The sequence below is a fragment of the Rhipicephalus microplus genome, chromosome 6 (assembly GCF_043290135.1).
Source record: "Rhipicephalus microplus isolate Deutch F79 chromosome 6, USDA_Rmic, whole genome shotgun sequence".
NCBI lineage: Eukaryota > Metazoa > Arthropoda > Arachnida > Ixodida > Ixodidae > Rhipicephalus > Rhipicephalus microplus.
In genome coordinates this window covers 180,417,112-180,441,182 of record NC_134705.1, presented here as the reverse complement: position 1 = coordinate 180,441,182, position 24,071 = coordinate 180,417,112, and the positions used below count along the sequence as shown (strand labels likewise).

The window sequence follows — 24,071 nt, the reverse complement described above, 5'->3', positions numbered from 1 at the left end:
ACCAACAGGCGTTTGGTCGGGCAGGCGGTCAAAGTGGCGGCATCGTTGCCGGAGCGCCCGCTCAATGACAGTCGCCTCTTTGATGAATTCATCCACTGTTGTTGGCGGATTTCGTACAAGGCCGGCGAAAAGCGGCTCCTTAACTCCCCGCATCAGATGACGAACTTTCCTTGCCTCGGGCATGTCAGGGTCAGCGCGGCGAAATAGGCGGGCCATATCCTCAGCGAACATGGCCACGCTTTCGTTCGGCTTTTGCATGCGGGCTTCGATCATCTGTTGTGCGAGATCCCGTCGGTCCGCACTCAGGAACGTCTCGAGAAGCTTTTGGCGGAAATTGTCCCAGGTTTGGAAAGTAGGCTCCCTGTTCTCATACCATGTGCGAGCGCTATTTTCCATTGCGAAGTAGGCACGGCCAAGTTTTTCTTGCACGCTCCAACGATTCACCACAGCGGTCCGCTCGAACTGGTCGAGCCAGTCCTCGACATCTTCATACGGTTCTCCACGGAAGACTTCGGGAACACGAGGAGTCTCGAAAGTTACCTGGTAAGGGTGAGTCGTCTGGGCCGGGGCCGGGGGAAGATTCGCAGACGCTGAAGGGGCCGCCATGTTGGTAACAGGAGATGCCGTCAAGATTTCTGGGCTTAGGCCTAATAGGCGCCGGCTGAATCGGTGTACTGGAGTCGCAACAAGACGTTGAGGCTCCGGACTGGGTGTACGGTCCCGAACAACGCTTTCTTGCATCAGGTTGCAGGCCCCAGCACCCCCACCAGTGTCGCGACGTCAAGAGAGAGGTCGTACTCGAAGACGCTGAGAAAACAGCAACCGGTCGGTATTTTTGTTAACCGCGTGAGAGAGAGTTCCTCATCTTTTTCGTTGTTGCGTTCTGCATAAAAGCGTGCAGATGCGCGTATGCGCTGTCGCCTTCGTCTTTTTCGCGGGACGTACGTGACAATATATATATATATATATATATATATATATATATATATATATATATATATATATATATATATATATATATATATATATATATATATATATATATATATATATATATATATATATATATACTCAGCTCATAATAGATTCACGTGTTACGTGACGCAAAAATGGCTCATAATAAAGAGTGTGCCACACTCGCCTCCATGGCTACAGGTGGCGCTGACTGAGAATCCCACGTTTAAATTCACATATAAACCCAATAAAGAGGCTGGGGGGGATAGCCGCCCTGGTAGCTCAGTGGTAGAGCATAGAACACGTTATTCGAAGGTCGCAGGTTCGGTTCCTGTTCACGGCAAGTTATCTTTTCACTCAGTTTTCCTTTTTCACTTTTACATTACAATTGATCTAATAACCTATACCTATACCTATACCTTCCTTGGCATTACTGTCTGTTAGATTTCATTAATATTGTGTCAAAACACGGAAAAACGAGCCCTTAAGTATACACTTCTTTCCCATATATATATATATATATATATATATATATATATATATATATATATATATATATATATATATATATATATATATATATATATATATATATGCACGGAGGAACGAAGTACCAGTTCAATGATTGCATTCGGCACAAAAAAAAAAAATTCCGTACGACATTGAATGCGCTGGATTTCTAGTCGTCGATTCATTGTTCCCCTCTGTAGAAAGCACTGCTGAATGAGCAAACACACGCTTTAGCACACGCTAGAGTAACATACCCATCAGGCATGGGCGTAGCCAGAAGAATTTTTTCGCGGGTTATATCTCTGTCATCTCACGTTCCGTCTGAAATAACCCTATTATAGTAACGAAAATAATAAGCATCCCATAATTGTAAAATTACCGAGCAAGATATAAAGCTTGCATATACGGTATGGCGTTTATGTTTTTTTTTTTTCCTACTGCGAAGTTGCTAAAGCGAAGAACTTTTTCAACGCCTCCTCCATACGTCATAGGTTCGGGCTGCCGCCAAATACCTTCAGCGTGGTCCGGATACTCTGGAGAAGCGACCAGTGCTGGTGTTATGAAAGTCGTGTCTCACACTCCAGATCAGTTGATTCAGATATTTTTTTCGTTTTATCACCACTGATCAATTTGTAATATTTTCGTGAACACCTGTCTCGTTCTAGCTTTTCGCTGCAGGGTTACATTTATCATCTCAACGTTTTATGAAAGCAGATCAGATTTCAGTGGTGGTAACGATCAAAGTTCAATGCGCGCACGTAGAGGCGCCATCTATGTTGTGCTCAACATCAGAAAATACGTAATGCGTGTCCCATATTGGTACTAAATATTTCTTTCATTTTCAGCGCTTTCGACATCACGTAAGTAAAGTTCTTTTTTCTTGACAACCTCCTAGTACATTTTTCAACCTCACTTCCGTGACGGAAGTACGTCCACGGAGCTGTCGGCATAAAACACTTTCGTGTTAAAATAAAGAGTTGGCGTGGGCAGGGCACGTAAATGGCACGAAGGCAAGATAAGAGTAACAGACTAGATTACAAGAGACGGCGAGTGCACGATGGGGCAGGTAGAAAGTGAATAACGTGACCACATGCATGCAGTAACCGCGGGACCGGACTGATTGGCGACAGTAAGGCGAAGTCCGGCCCGGCAGATGGGCGTAGCAAGGCTGATAATGATGCCAATGATGGCGTCGTTGAAAGAATTGGCAGCCGAGATCCCAATAAAAATTCATTTGTTTCCCGTCTTGCTTGATGGTGATCCTCCAGGCGAAAATCCGCTACAGGCTTGAATGTGCCTGAAGGCCCTCTTGTGGCAACCACAGAAGGTATCTACAATAGGCAGGGGCGTAGCCAGAAACTTTTTCGGTTGGGGCGGGGGGCGGGGGGCTCTTTAATGTCAAGGACACCTCCTTAAAATGGTCATTTTTCGCTCTGTATAGGCGTTCTCGAAAAAAATGGGGGGAGGGGGGGGACATGGTGCATCACCCACTAGCTACACCACTGTCTATAGGTCATAGCCCCACCTTGAGGTAACTAAACCAGATGTTGCCCATTGATCAACACTTGTCGCCGTATGCGACTTAAAATCTTATGTGGTACGTGAGTCTCCTACACCCTTGTGTTAGGCACCCAACTGTGTTAGGCAGGCATCCATCACGTTACACGATGAGGAGGTCGAATTCCTCGACAAGTGAATATTGGTAGTTTGACTATGCTGTTATCTTCGTCCTGGTTTTGATGGCTGTTAAGCCTGTCGTTACGCATGTTCAATTGGTTCTGTTGTGCTATAACATGTTATTCTGTTAAATAAAAAAAGTTCAGTTGGGAGTTGAGTGCCGTCCTGTCAAATTCTTAGTTCCTCTGTCTCGTTACGTGAGCGCTTAATAAGCTTTTGCTTCCTTGACGTTACCATGCCGGTTTCCAAGCTGGGAAAGCGGTAAACAGACACGCAGTGTATGTTGTGATGCATAGTGGCGACATTAACGGATGACATCAAGTAAGCGCACCAACATTTAACTACGATGTCTCTGCCTGCTTTACAGAGCTGAGTAAGTAGACTTCTACACACCAATCGCTTTCGAAAAGTCTCTTAGCTAGATACACCTGAAAAAATAGATCACATATTATATGTCTCTCTGGCATTGCCTTTACTTCTTGATATTTAACGAACGTATCTACTCGTTCTCAAAGCGAACATTCGCAACGCACATGACGGTTGACTTCTCGTCTGTTGAACATACCATACAGAAGTTGTGCGTGGAGATCTTTTATTTTTAGCGCTACTGACCTAGCACACGCCTTATACTCTTGTTACACAGGCAGCCTAAACCGCGGTTACGCTAACCACGGTTACGTCCACCGCGGTTCGCTGATGTTACACCGCACATGAGACCGCGGTTATGCCGCTAACCGTGGTTTTCAGAAACCGAGCTCTGCAAACTTGGTTAGGCAGATAAGCGAGAAAATGGCGGCGCTCACCACCGATGAGTGCATGCCGGCGAGCGCGCGTGAAAAATGGACGAGCTGGACGGCACGAACCGCACGTAAAGCCTGATAAGAAAGAGTTTTAGTACTGCGGAATGGTGCTACGTACGCATCACGCAAGCGCCTTGCGTTACGTGGCATCGTTTGCCACTAATCGGCTTTTAGTACGCCGCAGTACCCGCGTACGTAACGAGCGTGAAGCGTGTTGCGTTATCTGGTAGATCAATATAGAAGCACGTGTTGTTGACAGCCAATGAGAGCCAATCCAAGTGTTATAGCCAGATTATGGCCATATTTTAAGCCACAGAGCCGGTCGGTGCTTGCCTTCGATGCCGCCATTTTGCAAAACGAAGTCTCGCGCTGTCGCGAACTTGTTCGAGAGCGGCGCGATCAGCTCATACGTACGCACGCACGCATCTCATGCGTGCGTACGTAGCGGCTGCGTACGTAACGTGATACGTGCGCGTTGCGGTCTGCGCATGCGCACTACGCAGAACGTGGCGTCCTTACGTACGCAACGCCACCACGTACGCAGCGTACGCAGTACTAAAGCTCTATAAGGATGTAGGAAAATTATTTTGAGTGATATGCGGAGCACGTCGCGCAATGTAAAGGTGTACGCGGCAATCACATCCGAGTTGAACGCCGAACTTGCGCCTGACGCAGAGCAATTCACGCCAAAGCAAGTCCGGAAGAAGATAGACAATCTGAAAAAGAAGTACCGGTATACGTATACATGAATATACCAGGGGGCACATATGACATTTTCGCCTGGTTGCTGCAGAATGTATTCGGACCATATATACGCAAGGAAGTGGCTCTGTTGATCGTTCTACGCCAGATGGCGTTAGCCACCTTAACCGAGGATGCGTTCGCGCTGTGTAACATCGGCGAACCGTGGTTGGCGCTAACCGCAGTTCAACGCGGTCAACCGTGGTTAGTCGTAACCGCACTTGCTTTGCCTGCGTAACACGGGTATTACATTTAACCCAGCCGTCACTAATGTTGAATTCCAGTGGCAGATCGCGAGCGCTGGGCCGGATTGCGAATGGAGCGCGCTGATTCGAGCGGGATCGCTGTCGCCAAATCTGCGATCGGAACGTGCGCGTCACGACGGGAGCTCTTTTGCGAGACGAAATCTAGCGAGGGAGCACGAGAGGGTGCGAGGGAGTGCGAATCGTTTTCTGGACATCCATCGGTGATTGGACGAAAGGCCGGCGCACAGAATACGTCACTTGAACTTCCGGTCAAATCAGCCGATTTCGGCGGAGCAAGAATTCTTGCTCCGCGGAGCAATCTGTGATCTGCGGTTGCTCTGCCGTTGGAACACACAATTCACGCTCCCAATCTGCCATTGGAATGTGCTTGCTCCGCTCAGAGCAGAAAAGCGCGATCTGGATCTGCCGTTAGAATTCAACATAAGCCTCGAGGAATTCCATACGTGTAGCTCAAAAAGGAAAGCTTCTAGTTGAAGGACAATTTGTCCTTGTCTGGGGATCGAACCCGGAACCGAAACGTTTCCAAAGTCATAGCCCTACCAATTGAGCTAACCAAGATTCTAACGATTGGCAGTGCGATGGTGAACAATGAGCAAGTTAAAGTACAGTGAACAAAGGATATTGCAAATGGGTTCTACGGAATCTCGCAATGGGAAGGAAGGGCTGCGAAAGAGGTAACAAACGCCAGTTTGTAGCACAAAACGACGTGAAAATCCATTTCCCAGAAATCCTTTGGTGGAAGAAATGTCGATGTGGACTTTATGCGGAACATGACAGCGACGGCGACGACGAAAGCCGTTGAGAGTTGCCTAAATGTCCTATTCCAATCAACATATAAAGATGTTACCAATTGCATATTGTTCACATATTGGAACTGTCTCGCTTCTTGAAATACATTCCTTGCAACCTTTACTGATAAGTCCATGTTATATCACGATATATCGCATATGCGGGGAAGTGGTCGACCCGCCATGTCTGCCGAGATAACAGCGCCCAAGCACAGGCTCCACCCGGAATGTGCTGCCATTTCGGGCTGTCGTGCAACGCTGCCGTTTTGTACTTAACTACATAAATACCACCACATTGAGTCACAAGTTGTGGTGCTCCAGTAGATGTAGCGTTTGAATGCTGACCTCAAAACCCCGGGATCGAATCCTGACCGCGCGACCACATTTAGGTGGAGGTGAAATGCCGTAGAGGTCAGTGTGCGGAGATTACGTGCACGTTAGAGAACCCCTTAGGTGAACTTTAAAAACCACCTGAACGTTGGTCGAAATTTACGAAGCCCTGCGTCTTTCATAATCATATCGTTGTTTTGGGGCGTATAAGGCCAACAATTTATTACTGTAGAGTCACACTACGGATCCAATCACTTGCAGATGCTTTCATAGAGTGGAAGTATGATACACGGAGTTGAATTATTCAGTGGCCTTCTCGGTGGGTTTTTATAAAGAAAAAGAAATGCCAACCTCGTTCTTATTTGACGTGATTTATTATCATGCTTGTCTCGTGAGAAATGAATGTCAGCTGTGTCAGCCTCGTTGATAACGCTTATTCGTTTTCGCTTCATTTCCAGGCAGAGATCATGGAGATGAGTAAGTTAATCATCACTGATAAAGACACAGCGTTCACCATGTAGGTGTGATCGATCGCGTGGACGCATTTAGTGCCGGGAGATCACGTCACATCAGAAATTCAGCCGAGTATTACGAATGCAGACTTCTACACTTACAACGCGAGCGAATTATACAGACATATTCTATTTATCGTCAGTTGATAGCGGTAATTAAAGGAACACCGATAGCGTACCGAAAACGTTCGTTGCGGAGAATGTCTTCAGTATAACGAAATAGCGTTCGAGTGCTCGAGTTAGGACTGAGGCGTCCCCTAGCGGAGGATTAAAGCGCTTAGAAAAAACGGGGAAAAGTGAAAATACAGCTGCAGCCTTTCGCATCTGTCGTCGGATGGAGAAACGGCCCACCTCTTCAATGGCAAAAAAAATTAGATACTAGCATAGATCACATACGAGCATAGAATCAAATACGTTGCATGGATGCTCACAACGGTTCTTCTCGTTAGGCTTAAGTAACGCTTGAAATGGGGGAGCGATCTTCAAATATCAGCTACCTTGGCCAGAATACTCTGTTGCCGAAGCTTCCTGACGGCGAAGTAAACCATTCAGCGCAGTGATTTGCTACAAACGCAGCAAATACTTTAACGTCAATGCCAAATTTTATTCGAAGAGGGCGTCGCCACGCGCCGCCATGTTTTACGTACCTTATGTAGCTACACAAACACGACCACGATAAATCTGAAAAGTATACCCTGCCTATACGGTAAATGCCACAGGCAGTTTCGCGTAGTGCGCAGACGCATCTTACTCCCATCATCACGCTAAGTCCTCCACCCTAAAACTGTCGGCGTGTGGGATAACGTACGCGAGGTTGTAAAGTTCCTTGAATATCGATACGCTATTTCCGAAACATAATGTGGGTACCCCAAAGGATAGCGTACGTAAGACGCATGAGCAGTGGCGCGGGGTGATATAGCACAATACTTTTCGTACTCTCTTGTAAAGAAAGTTTTAGCGGTATTCCGCTATAAGCAATGCATTTAACGCGTAGCGGAATCTCGGGCTTGAGCTGCGCAAGCGGTGCTTTATACGAAAACTCCCGATAAGCCTGAAAACGCCACGAGAAAAAAAAACATAGTCACACCATCAAAAGCGGCTATACCGTCTACCTCGAATGCATCACCCTATAGAGAGCGTTCCTTGAGAGCAGTGAAATTTCAATAAAAAATTACAGTTCTTACTAAAATACGATAAGACGCGTGCACGCGTACCATTAGGAAGAAAAATTAAGGACACAGCAGCAAAGGCGCCCTTTCTGTTCTGTCCTTAATTTTTTTTCTTGATAGTAAACGTCTTTTTTGTTTTTTTGTATTTCAGTAAGCATGTATACCATCTAGCCCGACGAAAAGTTTAGTTTAAAAATTACGTTTCTGTTCTTATCACTGTGCAGCGGTTCGTCGTCAACAGTGCCCATCATCCTCATGTTGCTCTGCCTCGGCATGGCAGCAGTCGTGTTCTTCATCGCGGTAATCGGCAGAGGTTCAGGTGAGCTTTCGCTACGCCACGCCCGCGGGAACAACCAGAGACAATAGAGAGTTTTAGTACTGCGGAATGGTGCTACGTACGCATCACGCAAGCGCCTTGCGTTACGTGGCGTCGTTTGCCACTAATCGGCTTTTAGTACGCCGTAGTTCCCGCGTACGTAACGAGCGTGACGCGTGTTGCGCCATCTGGTGGATCAAAATAGAAGCACGTGTTGTTGACAGCGAATGTGAGCCAATCCAAGTGTTATAGCCAGATTATGGCCATATTTTAATCCACAGAGCCGGTCGGTGCTTGCCTTCGATGCCGCCATTTTGCAAAACGAAGTCTCGCGCTGTCGCGAACTTGTTCGAGAGCGGCGCGATCACCTCATACGTACGCACGCACGCATCTCATGCGTGCGTACGTAGCGGCTGCGTACGTAACGCGATACGTGCGCGTTGTAGTCTGCGCATGCGCACTACGCAGAACGTGGCGTCCTTACGTACGCAACGCCGCCACGTACGCAGCGTACGCAGTACTGAAACTCTCTAATTCTATAGCGTCCGATTTCCGGCCACATCTGGGGCCGTAAAGGTGCATTCGCACTACGGACGTGATCGCAGACGAATCGGTCGCGTGACATGTGACGCGATTCTGATCGCTCCGCAGCCAGCATTCATGCGCATGGACACGGAGATAATTCCCTCCCCGACGATACCAACTGTGGTTTGGCCGGGCCTCCGTCGTTTCCCGACTCGCTCCGCGCGGACCGAAACGGGAAAGCGGGATCGGCTGACGTCTACGGTGACGTATCACGCAATCCGCTGGCTCGAATGGCGCTTTCGTCCGTCAAGTGAATACAGCTTAAATGGAGGATGTTCCGACAGCCTCCGAATTTTTTTTTGTTCGTCCTTTAACTATTCGGGTGATACTGAGGTATTTCCACGCCACAACACTAGTTGACGAGGTTAAAAAAGTTCTACGCGTAAACACCCACCGAAAAAATTCCTGAGTGATTGATTGATTAAAACTTTATTAATGGCGTTTTCGTCTGTCAAGTGAATACAGCTTAAGTGGAGGAAGTTCCGACCGCCCCCGAATTTATTTTGTTCGTCCTTTAACTATTCGGGTGATACTGAGGTATTTCCACGCCACAACACCAGTTGCCGAAGTTGAAACTTCTACGCATAAACACCCACCGAAAAAATTCCTGAGTGATTGATTGATTAAAACTTAATTTTGGTCCTGATATGACGCAAGGGAGACCCCCCGCCACCCGGCTAATCCCCCGTCAGAACCGTCAAGCCGAGCTTGGCGGCCCGTTCACGGGCACTCTGGACAGCTATGACGTGATCGTTAAGTTCGGGGCTGCGTAAGAGCGCAGCCCATCTGTCCTCGCTGAGGGCAGAGCCGATGACTTCACATTCCCACAACATGTGGTTGAATGTTGCTAACAGTCCACAGGGTACAGTCCTGACTTGAGAGAACCGCGGAGCTGCCATCGCTCAACCATGGCCTCCGAGATTGTGAGCGCGCAGCGTGCCGCCCGCCATCTCGGAGGCCATGGCTCAACCACCAGTGGGATCCGCCTTTTTCACGATGCCGTGGCGCATGGTATGTCGGAAACGAGGCGAAACGACTGCTGGTCTCGGAGGCCTACGTTCTAGCAATGCCACTTCTCCCGTTCCCTAGCAAAACACCAGAGGGCAGCACAGGAAACTGGAAAAGGTGGAATATGGGTAGTACTAGAGTTTCCAGTTCCACTTGTAGTCAGTGCACTTGAGCGTCCATCCTGTTTTTTTTTTCGTGTGCCTTGTAAAACTTTCCAGCCACCCATTCCGTTTTCTTGAGCTTATTTGCATATTTTGAGCAAATATAGTTATCTTAGTGATCGCGTTCACCGATAACGCGTTTGTCGTTCACTAATAGCGCTTTCGTCGATTACATGGTGTAAATCAGCGCTGAAGTCCAACATATACGTTGGGGAAATCAACGAGTAACGATAAACATGCGCCGCAAACGTACATTCAACCGAACAAGACAACCCTGGAGACAATGTTAACAATAATATGTGTTTTCATTCATGGCTGCTCATGTTTTCGCTGTGCAAAACAATCAGCGCTTTTTTTTCACTCCCCTCCGTAATATGTCACACTTCTTTAATATTATTGAAATACTTTCAAGAATAAACAAAATTTTGCTACTTTCGTGCTTCCACGAGAAAATTGAGGCACTCATTTTGGCCTTCCTCTGTGATGATCATTTGCTCATTACATCAGGAGCATCTGGCATTTAGATAACATTACATTACATAAACAACATCATCTTTACTTCGTACACTTGGCATCACTATGTTCGCGCTCATTAGTGTTGTCTAACGAAGAAAACACGCCCTTAAATTTGCACTTCTTCCCTTCATCTCCCCTGTGTAGCTTTCAGCGCACTCGCTGGAACTGAAAAGTCTCTATTTTTTTAAAGTGAAAAATCCAACTTCATCTATGTCGAAAAGATTACGAAAGTTCTTGAAGCGGTCAACTATCCTCATTTGGCAGATTACAAATTCTAAAATTTCGGGGGGAAGGGGGGGCATTCGATTCATGAGGCGATAAACTCCAACCATCGTCATTATCATCATCATCATTGTCATCATCGTCATCATAAGCCTAACTAAGCCCACAACAGCCTGTCTAAGCCCATCTTCACTCCCGAAAATGTTTCAGCGTGTAACGTGGTTTCGAATTGACCGCCCTGGTAAAGTTATGGTGCTATAAAAGACTGCTAACCCGAACGAAGGACGCTGGTTCGATTCTGGCGGCGGTGGTCACGTTCTGACGGAGGCGACACGCTATAAAGGCTCGTTGTGCGATGTCAGGGCACATTAAAAGAACCCCAGATGGTCGAAATGTCCGGAGCCCCCACACACGGCATCTCTAGCAATCGTATATCGTGGTTTTGGGAACATAAACCCCCAGATATCGCCATGACTCTAACCTTCGTGGGTTCTTCATAACGCGCAGCATAATCGAAAGTACTCGAGAGACTTCGCCTTTCGTTCGCATCGCGATGTGGCTTCTGTGGCCGTGGACCGAACCGTCGTGCCTGACAGAGCAGAGTGATAACGGCGAAACATGCGTGGCTCTCTAACGGTGTGTGTCTGTAGCATTTCCGATGAGAGCACCGTTCTATACCGAGCCGAGTAGCGTGATACATTGACGTGTACTACAGAAGAACGGCGACTTGGTCTAGTCGATTAAAGTGCATTTCTAGAAGAGTGTGCTGCGTAAGCAAGTAAGGGCCGAAGGAAAGGCGACGCCTTTAAGAACGAAAGGCATGCGCAGATGAACTCGAGCGCGGCCCTCTTCGCCTTCATGATGAGACAAGCGCACAAAAATACACACACTCAGAGAGGACACAGACAGGCGCTTCTCTGTGTCGTCTCTGAGTGTGTGTATTTTTGTGCGCTTGTCTCATCATGAACCTTTACCAGCACGCCCAAATGGCACTCATCCTTTTCGCCTTCTTTTCTTCACTGCGTGGTCTTTCCCTCGGCATTTACGTCCCTGCACAGTGGCCGTTCGGCGGACTTCAAAGTGCGCCATAATTAAAGCCAAAAGTAGCCAAAGTAGCCGCGTTGTTTAATATTATCGCCTACTTTGTAGCCAAATAGAACAGTAGCGATATTGTGAAGAGAGTTTTCACTACTGATCAATAAATACAACCGTTTTGAATATGTAAAATGAGAAATATAAAGGTAGCCAGAAAATAGCCATGGCGCCAACTTGAAATTTTCGTCGCTAAAGAGGTCGGAAAGTAGCAAATTTGAGGCAAAATTGCCACCAACGGCCACCCCGCTTGACTGTAAATTCTTTTAGAGAAGAACTCTTCGAGTGCATGAGAGGAGTTGAGCGACCGCACCACGAAACGCAGACGACGACTTGGCTGTCGCCGAAGGCGAAGGGCAGGTGCCAGGCGGTGGAGGTGGCGGCAGCTCATCCGGAGGCGGCGGCAGTCCTCCTCTGCCCGTAGTCATCGTGGGACCTTCAGGGAAGACGTCTACATCACCGGTTACCACCCATCAAGTCCCGTCATTAGCTCCAAGACCACCTACTCCCAGCCCTCCAGTCCCAACTCCTGCAACACCTGGTCCAGCACCCCCACTTCCTCCTCCTCCTCCACCACCACCACCACCACCTCCACCCCCACCACCACCACCTAGACCTTCTAAAGCAACGGCTCGAACAACTACACCGTCTGCCACGACCAAAGAACCACTCAAGGGTAAGCTGATACAAATGATCTCGTATACATGGTAGGGATCACGGCAGGATGCTTGCAACGTAAACAATTAAGTCTAATTACGTCTAATTAAGTCTAACTACGTTAGTCTAACTACGTCAAGCAGGATTTCGAACAGGCTACTCAACAATTGACCACATTCATACTATCAATCAGGTAATAGAGAAATGCTCAGAGTATAACCAACCACTATACATAGCCTTCATAGATTACGAGAAGGCGTTTGATTCAGTAGAAATATCAGCCGTCATGCAAACACTGCGGAATCAGGGCGTAGATGAAGTATATATAAACATTCTGGAAGAAATCTACAGGGGATCAACTGCTACCATAGTGCTTGATAAAGAAAGCAACAGAATACCAATCAAGAAGGGTGTAAGGCAGGGGGACACAATTTCCCCAATGCTACTTACCGCGTGCTTACACGAGGTTTTCAGAAGCCTAGAATGGGAGCAGTTAGGGATAAGAGTCAATGGAGAATACCTTAGTAACCTGCGCTTCGCCGATGACATTGCATTGCTGAGTAACTCGGGGGACGAATTGCAACTCATGATTACGGAGTTAGACAAGGAGAGCAGAAAGGTGGGTCTTAAAATTAATCTGCAGAAAACGAAAGTAATGTACAACAACCTCGGCAAGAAGCAGCGCTTCGAGATAGGTAATAGTGCACTTGAAGTTGTAAAAGACTATGTCTACTTAGGGCAGGTAATAACCGCAGAGCCGAACCACGAGTTTGAAGTAACTAGAAGAATAAGAATGGGGTGGAACACATTCGGCAAGCACTCTCAAATTATGACAGGTAGATTGCCACTATCCCTCAAGAGGAAGGTATATAACAGCTGTATCTTGCCGGTACTTAGCTACGGAGCAGAAACCTGGAGACTTACAAAGAGGGTTCAGCTTAAATTGAGGACGACGCAGCGAGCAATGGAAAGAAAAATGGTAGGTGTAACCTTAAGAGACAAGAAGAGAGCAGAGTGGATTAGGGAACAAACGGGGGTTAAGGATATCATAGCTGAAATCAAGATGAAGAAATGGACATGGGCAGGGCATGTAGCGCGTAGACAGGATAACCGCTGGTCACTAAGGGTAACTGACTGGATTCCCAGAGAAGGGAAGCGGGTTAGGGGGAGACAGAAGGTTAGGTGGGCAGATGAGATTAAGAAGTTTGCGGGTATAAATTGGCAGCAGCAAGCACAGGACCGGGTTAACTGGCGGAACATGGGAGAGGCCTTTGTCCTGCAGTGGACGTAGTCAGGCTGATGATGATGATGACGTCAATTAAGTCTAATTAAGTCTGATTATGTGTTAAGAAGAGGAAGGGCGTGGCTTGGAGTGGTACGTACTGCACGTCGATTGAGGATCGCAAGGTACTTTGTTGTCTACACGAAGAACAGTGAACAACAGCGCTTCACCTTCAGAAGCACGAGGCGTGAGCTATGTATGAGTGGTATACGCCATAGTGGAGCATACAACACGCGAATGATGCTTAGACATGATGTTTTACCTGAATGAATCCTTCGACGTCGACCAGGAGGTACCATTGGAACGTGAGAACGGGGACGATGTTGACCAGGAGGTACGAAGGGAACATTCGGGACAAGGTTGAGATTCTCTTTTTCCTTCTTTAAAAAAGGGCATAAGATGGAGAAACAGAATACTCACACGGTCTCTTATCGCTAATTCCACGCCAAACGTCCAATACATCCTGGGAACCGTTTCAAATTTATTCCGGAAAAAAAAATGCGCAGCTTGCTCTACTAATGCACGGCTGATCTGACAGCGGAGCTTGTGAACGACCTTGCTTCTGTCAACTTCTACAAGCTCGTCTAACCCCCGTATTCTAGAACGCCCCTTCACTCAACGCTGCACCTTCACTTGAGAAAGCCGATGGGAGTGCAACGCCTCCTATACTTAGAGGTGGCACTCCCCAACGCCTCCTATACTCACGGTACAGGAGGCGTTGGGGAGTGTCATCTGTAGGCAGGGAAAGTCACTGCATATCAGCGATAATTTGCTGCTATTCTTGAGTTGCGCAGCGTCATTTTCAGCCGAGCAGCGGTGCAGTGCGCAACTCTGTCAAGTGAAGAGTGAAAGTCGAGTCAAGGAGCGTTTGTGAAAACCGGGGGTAAGTTGTCGCGAGGTTTGGTCAGAGGCCACGTAGAGCATTGAACTACATTTCTTGGCGTAGTATCGCCATGGCTACGTGAAGTGATCGATTAACTTGCGGGAAGAAGCTCGCGGGTTCGCTTCCGGTCGCGCAGGTCGCATTCCGGTGGAGGCGAAATGGTGGAGGTCCGTGTATTGTGCGATGTCATTGCACGTTAATAACACCAGATGGCGGAAATTTCCGGAGTCCTTAGAAAACAGCAGGTGGCCAAACCAAAAAGAACTATCGATTAAGAAGAAAGTGAAGGAAACGGAGACTGACAAGTGGAGAATTGGCATGATTAAGAAGTCCGCACTAGAGATCTATCGAACCTCTAAGCAGGAAATTGCCAAGGAAAGGATCTGTGATAATACTCGGGGGAGTTCTCTACTGTTTGAGGCCAGGACGGGAGTATTGCGAACCAATACTTATCGGGCCAAATACGAAGGGGTAGACACGGTATGCAGTGTGTGTGGAGAGGAAGAAGAAACTGCCGAACACTTGATAATGTTCTGTAAAGGGCTTCACCCTATAGTTAAGGATGATGGCGCAGAGTTTTTCAAAGCACTGGGTTTTAGGGACAGGGAGGGCAAAATAGACTTTAAGCGGGTAGACTTAACTAGAAGGAGGTTATCTGATTGGTGGCTAAAGTCAAGGCACGAGTGAAAAATAAACCCTTCACTGCAAAGTACGAATCCTCAACCTCATTATTTAAAGGGAAAAAAAGATAAATCTAATGGTTCGTTCACTAAGTATTACGGCTAGGTGGCGTTAGCCGCCACCCGATCTAAGGGTGCAGCCACATCCATCCATCCATCCATCCTCCACTATGGCGTCTCTCTCATGGCGTATTCGATCGGCCACTCCAGTCATCTTGCTTAGAGTCACCAGACGCCGAGGCAACTCGCCCCCAGAGAGCGAGAGGCAGCGTACCAACCGAATACGTCGGCAATCTCTGAGCAGCTAGGCAGCGCGCCTGTAGCGCCACTGTGCAGCCGGCGCGGGAAGCTGCCGGGTAAACGTTGCTACAGTCAAAGAGTTTCCTAATATACACTAGAGGGAACTCTGGCGCTAGTGTCTATGGTAGCTGCAACGCATGGCGCTTCAGTGAGCATGGGAATGATGGGTAGTACACACATATGTATATTTTTTTTACTTCTGGCCTGCTTCTGGCTCCGTGAGTGTTCGTGTGACTTGGAGCTGTTTTTTTTTTCGTGAAAGAAATTAGCGAATGTTCAGCGTTTGCGCTTCACAACCTTATTTTTTTAGCCTTACCATTTTGAATCGGGTCACAGAGTTCAAAAGGGTCCTTTCTTTCCTTCAAAACAAAACCGTAACCAGCTATAAACGAAGCCGCAAGTACGATTCGCCGCCCGCAAGTGCGAAGACTAGGCAAATGTGTGTACTACCCATGATTATCATGGTCGCTGCACAATCGCAGCGCCAGAGTCCCCTCTATAGTTAACTTTGGAAAACTCTATGGCTACAGTGGCTAGAATACGTTGCTGCGCCGCGTTGACCAATGGCACCGGTTAGTTCTGCGCAGCGTTGAGAAAATGGCACTAATTAGCGACAGCCTTCTAAGCATTGTACATAAATTTGACAGTCGTCATCGTCCGAGCTGCCATTTTCAAGGTTAATCCCGTGGCTGTGTGCGAGCTGCTGTAACGACATCATTGACGTTTCCTCCGTCTTCGTTGGCCGCCTCTACTTTGACAAGATGCGTTTATAGCTTCGTAGATGTGAACTCGCCCCACACGCTCAAGAACGCCACTATATAACAAATCACGTGCGCGAAGTGTTACGCACCCGGTGATGTCCCTTTTCGAAATGCGCTATTGCGCTGTGGACGTTGTTCACCTGGTTCACCTGCCGGCAGCCACGTGATTTGCCGGCTTTTGTCACGTGATCCGTCCTCCCGGTCAGATGGCGCCACGCCTTCACTTCGAAGTCGGGGCAGTCGGGAGCGCCCCGCGTCAGAGGCTGACTTTCCCAAAGAACCAACCGAAGGTAGTCCGAGCACTCTAATTGTACCAACCGAAGGCACAGCCACTTTTCAGAGTGCTCCAGAGCACTCGCAGGCGCCCAACCAAATACGCCAATAATCACATGATCGTTTTTGGGTAGTAATACCTCAGATATTATTATTTAAATTGTGTGCTCTTAATTAGCTCGGTTTTAATTAGCAATGTGTTCACTTGCCCAATCCTAATTGGTGTGGTGTAAATAACAAGGTCGTAATTAACAATTACCTCAAGTTACGTGAATTAAGAAGCCCTTCAAGAGACCCGGAAACGGTAGTTTTGTCAGCGTTTAGAATGAAGCACCGTCAAACCATTCGCACCACAAATTTAGTGACACAACTTGTACCATGGCCGTAACGGATAATAGTATCATACCCTCCTTCCCACCTTTGCCTGGCCTCCTCAACTCGTCAGGCACGCTGGCGTCACTGGCGATCGCAGAGCCCTCACGAGCGCGCTCGACGGTTCGAGCTTTTACCAGCCTATAGACCTGCGAGATCGCACGTCGGCAGGCATAGAGTACATTAAATCTATGCCAACAGTTTGCGCGCTGACTCAACGGGTGCACCGACAGGTGCCGCCACCCGGCAAGCCGATCCTTCTTCCACGTTTGGCCGAGTCGCAGCGATCTGCGGAGATTCGCAGCTTTAAAGCGTTGTAACAAATTACACACTTTACGCAGAGCTCACATCAGTCTCTAAATGACCCTTAGGACTTGGCCTACCGGCCAATTGTGTTTGCACACAATCGCCAAAACTGTTTCAGGGTCCCTTTGAGAATAAGTAGAAGGCAAAGACAGCTCGCGCAGGCCAAGCAACGCGCTGAAAGTGGAGGCGGACCATGGTGATGACAGTTTTTTTTTTTTTTACTCTGCACGACCTGACATTGAACTTATCAAGCCACTTCGCTGTTAATAAAATCGCGTCGGTTTCATTGCATTGAAAACAGTGAACTGCCAGAATATTTCCGTTATACCATTTGGTCACGCGGAAGCCTTTTATAATTTCGCAGAAAGACGTCCGAGTGATGTTTGTCACTAAATTTATTATGAAGGTATCTTTTCTCAACTCAATACAAAATTTAGTTTACATATATCCGAACGCGTTAGTGTTAGGTGTTCGAAGGTCAACAATATTTACTGCATGCACTTTTTTCCTCGCATATACGTATTGTTCTAGCGGTCACTGACAACTGTCTTCTGTATCATCTAGGCTCGTACTTGTGGCTAACACCTGCACAAGACTTTTAACGCGTTGTTCTCGTCATCCTCAGTTTGCGTGTACAAAGTTGAAAAGATTTGAAAGACGATCACCAGTCACGCGACAACTTGGGCCGAGCGACCAACAAGCGACTCGGGGTGACCGATGTCCACACGTGCGTGCGCGTAATTCTCAACCACGCGTAAGCGTTGGAACGCGTCAGCACGCGATGCTAAGCCTCAGCGTCATTCGAGGAAGCCGTATGACGTGTTCACACGGAACAGGAAGCGACGCCGAATCTACACGCTATACGCGCCAGCGCGTCAAAACGCCTGCGTCGTGGTGAGGGCTTTATCGACTTAATCAGCTCGCATTGGCATTGTCCCGCAAAATAAGCTGACGTCTTGTAGCTACGCGTACGATTGGTTCAGAGGTTTGCCATTTGCAGTCACACGACTTACCGCCGCATTCACAAACGCCCCTCGACTCGACTTTCGCCCTTCACTTGACAGAGTTGAGCACTGCGCCACCGCTCGGCTGAAAATGAGGCTGCGCTACTCAAGAACCGCAGCAGATTATGGCTGATATGCAGTGACTTGTCGTGACTAGAGACGGCGCTCCCATCGGCTTTCTCAAGTGAAGGTACACAGCGTTGAGTGAAGGGACTTTCTAGAATGCGGGGGTTAAAAATCGAACAGCGAGCGACGTAGTCGCTTTACGACCAAGGCGCTCATGTGCGACCGGCCGCTTTGCGACGACAACCGACAACCGGTCGCAAGTGTGTACTGTAGCCATAACAGAAGAATCCGGTCGAAATACTAACGGCCTGACACCACGTATCCGTTGCAGCGCGTCGGCGCGTGTCTTTCTGACGCGGCGCAGAGCCTTCTCCCATATGGAGAGAGAGGGGGAAAAGAGAGAGAGATCACACAGCTTCACATTGCCACGCGCCTGCTCTCTCTAGAGGGAGAGGACGCGGCGTAGCGTCAAAAAGCCACGCGCTCAGGCGTTGTAACGGGTCAACACCTCCTCTAGAGAGATGCCTGAGGAATGACTCGAGCTCCCAGCAAGTTTTCCTGCCTTCAGTTTTAAACAAGCTCCGCGTGGTGGCGCTCGCGACCGCCCCATCTAAAGGGTACAGCCACATTCATCCATCGTTATCACGGCGACGGGCGGTAGCAGCTAAGCGTTTTTCATATGTGGCCCATAGGGGCGCGTCAGTCGAGAGTTGTTCGAGACTTGCAACTGTGCACCACTGTTTCGGGGGCTATGCAAAGTGTTGCGTTGTTGCACCGTCCGCCACAGGTGACGCTAGCGACCGAGAACATTTACAAAATGAAGAAGGGAAAGGATGTGGCAGCTGTTTTTTTTTTTTTTTCTCTCATGCGGTAGGCATCATCCTAGAGGAGGCGTTGTAACGGACACGTTGGGTCAGGCCTTGTGGTGTAGCGACTCCGGTGTTGGGCTGCTGACGCGAAGGTCACGATCCGATCCCCGCTGCGGCGCTCGCATTTCGATGAAGGTGAAATCGTAGAGAGGCCCGTGTACTCTACCATGTCATTGCCAAGGAGGATTAAATATATTGCTGGAGTGGAAATGAATGCCCAGTAGTGAAGCCATTACACTGGCAAGATGGCGGTTGTGGCGGCCATTTTACAAGGGGCATGATAAATTATATCACTGTTCAGCGGGGGGGGGGGGGAGATAGAAAAAGTGCGTAACGATTTAGAGTACAGAGTACTCTACTATGGGAGAGCTTAAAGTCATTCAGCGAATAAAAACAAAGCGCTTCCCTCGCACGCCCAACAGGTTTGATGTGGGAACTTTTTCTGGGCACATAAGAACTTTTCTGGGAACTTTTCTGGTCACAAGTGCGTCTTACAGTTATTAGTTTTCCTTAGTGAACCTCTAATTGGAAGCAAAGTTCTTTGAAGGTTCAGTCATCTATGCTCGTTTCTGTGTGTTATTTCGTCGGGAACAACTATCTTTTAACATAGAACTAACGTTGCATTTACATAACATATCAAAGCCACTTGATCTTTAAGTGGGAACCTTCAGAAGAAAGCATCTTGGCAGTGGTTAAAGATGGCTTCACTTCTGCTAGCAAGTCGTTGATGGAGCTTCCACTCCAGCAATTTTTCTTTAATCCTCCTTGGTCATTGCACGCAATTAAAAGAACGCCAGGTGAACGAAATTTTCGGAGCTCTCCGCTACGGCGTCTCTCGTAAGAATATGGCGGTTTTTGAGACGTTAAAGGGACACTAAGAAGAAACAATGACTCGCTTTGGTTTTATAAACTGCAATCCAAGAAATCGAATGCCTTAAGTTTCACAATCATAAGTTCATTATTAGCGCATAAACTCAAGGTTGAAGCTTAATATTATCATTTTTTTTTAAATTTCGCGCCGAAATCTCCGCGCATGACGTAACAAACTTCAACATGTTTTTTTTTCTGTATATTTGCAAGATTTGCTCAATGAAATTTTCCAAAACATCTTTTGCTAAGTCTATGGCAATTTACTTCGTTTTTATTGAGTAGACGCTATGCAGGACCCATCAGACGCCTTCAAGGTTTACTAGCGCCACAGTGTTTGAAGCGGGAATCTGACGGTGGCGTCTACTCTCGCATTGTCTTTTCGCGCGTCCGTTCTCCACACGGAGGAAGGAAAAGGTAAGGAGAGGCCCTGACGTCACTCGTTGTGAAGCCGCGATGAAGCCGGAAGTCGGCCATATTGAGTAGGCAAATTCTCCTTTCTTGTTTACATATGAATGCGAAGCAGAAGGCGCGACTCCCTCTCCCGCTCGGAAAGCACGTGGGCTGCGCAGCGCGTGTGTCGTGACGATCCGAAACTAATGGAACTGGGCTCATCACTCAGAGCCAGCGGGACACCTTCAGCGAAATCGCTTCGTCCGAGTAATAACAAAGAGTAACAGCTCGCTAACAACGAAGCAACTACGAAAGAACGCGCGCTAGATGCACTGACAACGGCGAGTGCTTTCATGTCATTAATTGAGCAACTGTACAGACAACACGATCGGTCGTGCGCCTTCTACGGTTGCATTCCGCCACGCGACTGACGCAGCGTCCTGCCACTGTGTCCGTGTTCCGCGTGAAACTCACCTGCGTCAGCATTCTGCGACCGTGGTGACTTTGAGCACGGTGCTAGTGACAGTTGAACGTGGTTGCTGTTACGTTGAGATTACATGCAATGCTGGTGGAGAGTGTACCAAGCGGAACAGAAAAGGTGTTTTAATATGCACATGCAAGTTGTTACTGTACACACACAACACGAAACTACGTATGTGCACATGGTCCTCACGGCGTCTTGCTGGGCTCAACAGCGTCGTCCGTTGTCACAAGCAGGAGCACTGCTCAACCGTCACTGACCTGCAAGGCGTTCGTCGTCATCAGCTTCGTCATGGTGCCCAACGCCATTTCGCTGAACACTAACTGCTTCATCCGCGTCATCCGCCGCACGACACATGGATATGCACTTGTTCTACGCACTGTTGAAAACCCGTGATGGACAAAGAGATTTGTAAACGTTGCTAAGAGTAATGTAACAGCCAGACGAACACTGCGTAACCAATAACGCGGCGCCGAGCACAGATATTGTCCGCCACGGCTCAGCACGAGACCGGCGGAGGCACACATTCCGCCGCCAGCCGCGGCCGCTCACTGCTAGACCAGCTTCACTGCGCAGCACGTAACCATAACAACGCCGCCATTGCGCCTCCTGAATATGGCCGCCATGATGTCATTTCCGCCACATTTTTTACGCCCTGCGCCGGCTGGGCATGCCCTCTCCTTACCTTTTTCCTTCCTCCGTGGTTCTCCACGACGCCATAAGAATGGTGTTTTCTTAGTTGTGAAACAGTACTTTACTCGAACGCGGAAAAGTCGTTTTGCTCTTTATTGTCCCTTCAAACGCAAAGTTACGACCAAAATGCTATACCCGGCGACAACTTTCTGTGGCAGCACGGCCAAGGCTACGTGGGCGGAGCCTATGCACATGTGCTACTGCGCCAAGTAGTCCGACCGCTTCGACGGGTGTTTCGGTTTCGATTTCACCAGCGCAGTCCGCGTCTCGCAGTCCGCGTCGGCTCGCGTTTGCTCGCGTTTCGCTCCAGGAAACGCGAGTCGCATCTTTGGGAACTCGAGAGCAATTTTTAATAATATTGTGACGTGATTTACTGACGCGTGGACCCAGGTTGCTGGGTGAATGATACATTCAATTATTCATGTAATGGTTACACAACTCATCATGCACGTACCGCTTAATCCGGAAGACACTGCGCTCGCTAACACCAGTGAGCTCGCTGACTTTCCGACATGCGGCTCTCACAGACAGCTGCGGGTCGCTTTTCCTTACTTGCGCGTAAACGTTGTACGCCACCTTCTTGGCCGGTACGGACAGCTTTTGATTTGACAACGCCTGGTACGGCTGCGTAGCTGGTGGACTCGCGGCACGTGGCGGTGTTTCCTCCGTAAGCGACGTTGACGAGCTGTAACCGGCGGACGCCATCTTTGACAGTGAGGAATGCGGTGAGGTAAAAAGGCGACGGAAGCCAAAAAACCCCCAAACAACCTGAGAGAGTGTGAAACGAATTTTTTTCTACTGCGCAACGTTTTTATTCACTAATTAAAAAATAAATCCGCGAAAAATGTAAGTGACGAATGGTAAAATCTTAGTTACCCAGAACAGTATACAAACGTTTTTGTTGAGGGACTACATGCTGTGGCGCAGTAAGACAAGCGTGCTTCGGCTCCGTAGCCTTGGCTGTGCTGCCACAGAAAGTTGTCGCCGAATATAGCGTAGCCGCGGGTAAGAAGATGGGATGCGTGCAGGGCGCACCGAGCTGATCTGCACCGTGGGAGACACCGCGGTCGAAAGGAAGATGTTCCCGCCCGACGGACTCTGCCACTACCTCTACTACACGCATGTGTTCGTCGCGACAATTGTCGACGATCGACCCGTTACAAGTCACTATGTCAGGGCAACGCGCATCACCGCCAGCTTCGATGCGTTCAAGGACGCCTTAAAGAGATACAAAAAGACCGAGGGAGGCCTCTCGTTCGACATCAAGTGAGTACTGATTGATTGCTATGACTGACTTATTAAAATTGTGTTGATTGCTACGATTATTACAGATGTTGAGCCGGTTCAGCACCTCAACCCCTTGTTAGTACGCCTTTAGCAGTGAGCCGAAGACACTTTTATTTGGGGAAACGCAGAGGTAAAACCGACCAGCTGTCAAGCGGAGCGAGCGCGAGCAGCAACAATACTCTTCCTTCTCTTCTTTCACTGGTGCTCCTACCTGTGCCGTATATCAATGCTACACAGTGATAGAGCTCTATATAGCCCACAAAACGCGAAAACTGGCCATCGATGGCATCGACACAAGTGATGCAAAAAGACAACTGGTGGTGTCGTCATGACGTCACCATAATCAGTGACCTATTCACGCCGTGGTATCGTCACTGAAAAATTTGGACTTGGTTCACGGAAGCACTGCAAAAGCAGATGGTGTGCAACAAGCTTCCAATTACTCCGATCATGCAGGCCACGCGAAACCACCTTCGATTTGAGAAGCTTTCGGGCGAGGTAAATACTCGTACAATCTACTGAGAGAAGCATCTATAGAAGTGGCTTAGCTCGGCTATGTCAGCATATACGTAGCGTGAGCTAAGGGGGCGCCGTTTAACTCAACGTTTCGCGCACATGGCTCTAATTACCGGCGTCAAGTGTTCCATGAGCCACAGCCTTTCACACACGTCCCACACATATCCAAACGGATTCGTTCCCGAAGTACCTCTCAGTGGTCTGAGTCGCACTGGCGCTTTCGCTAAGTCAGCCTATCGGCTTCCTGGCGACGCCGCTTTGCTAGACGCTCCTCCCTTTGCTACGGTTACTCCGCAGCGTGTTTAGCCTTATATTCGTTGTTCCTGCGCCGAATTGCTGATTGCCAGGCAACTATATCGGGATTCGATAAGTTAAGCTTATCCAATCTCCTGCGCTGCTGAGCAGCGCTTTCGCTCTCCTTCTCCGTGGCTCTCCTTTTTCATGTAGCGCCGCACCTGTGACGTCACTCCTCTCGAATGCACGGACCGGCGACGCGCGCGCATTCACCGGTCCTCGCGAATGCGCAGCAAACTAGGGGCTACCGCGGGTAATCTATAAGGGTTCGCGCGAAGGCCTGCCTGCCTGCTTTGTCTGTCTGTCTGTCTGTCTGTCTGTCTGTCTGTCTGTCTGTCTGTCTGTCTGTCTGTCTGTCTGTCGGACAGTCTGACCGTCTGTCTGTCTGTCTGTCTGTCTGTCTGTCGGACAGTCTGACCGTCTGTCTGTCTGTCTGTCTG

General features: G+C 48.5%; 1 protein-coding gene across 1 annotated transcript in view; it reads left to right on the top strand.

Annotated features, from left to right (window-relative positions):
* Positions 1–9,556: 9,556 nt before the first annotated feature.
* LOC142766098 (uncharacterized) overlaps positions 9,557–24,071 on the top strand; it is a 48,669-nt gene continuing 34,154 nt past the window's right edge. The window contains exons 1-3 of the mRNA XM_075867938.1: positions 9,557–9,659; positions 11,973–12,323; positions 22,563–22,800. Coding sequence (XP_075724053.1) covers positions 9,557–9,659; positions 11,973–12,323; positions 22,563–22,800 — 692 coding nt within the window. The remainder of the gene's footprint in view (positions 9,660–11,972; positions 12,324–22,562; positions 22,801–24,071) is intronic.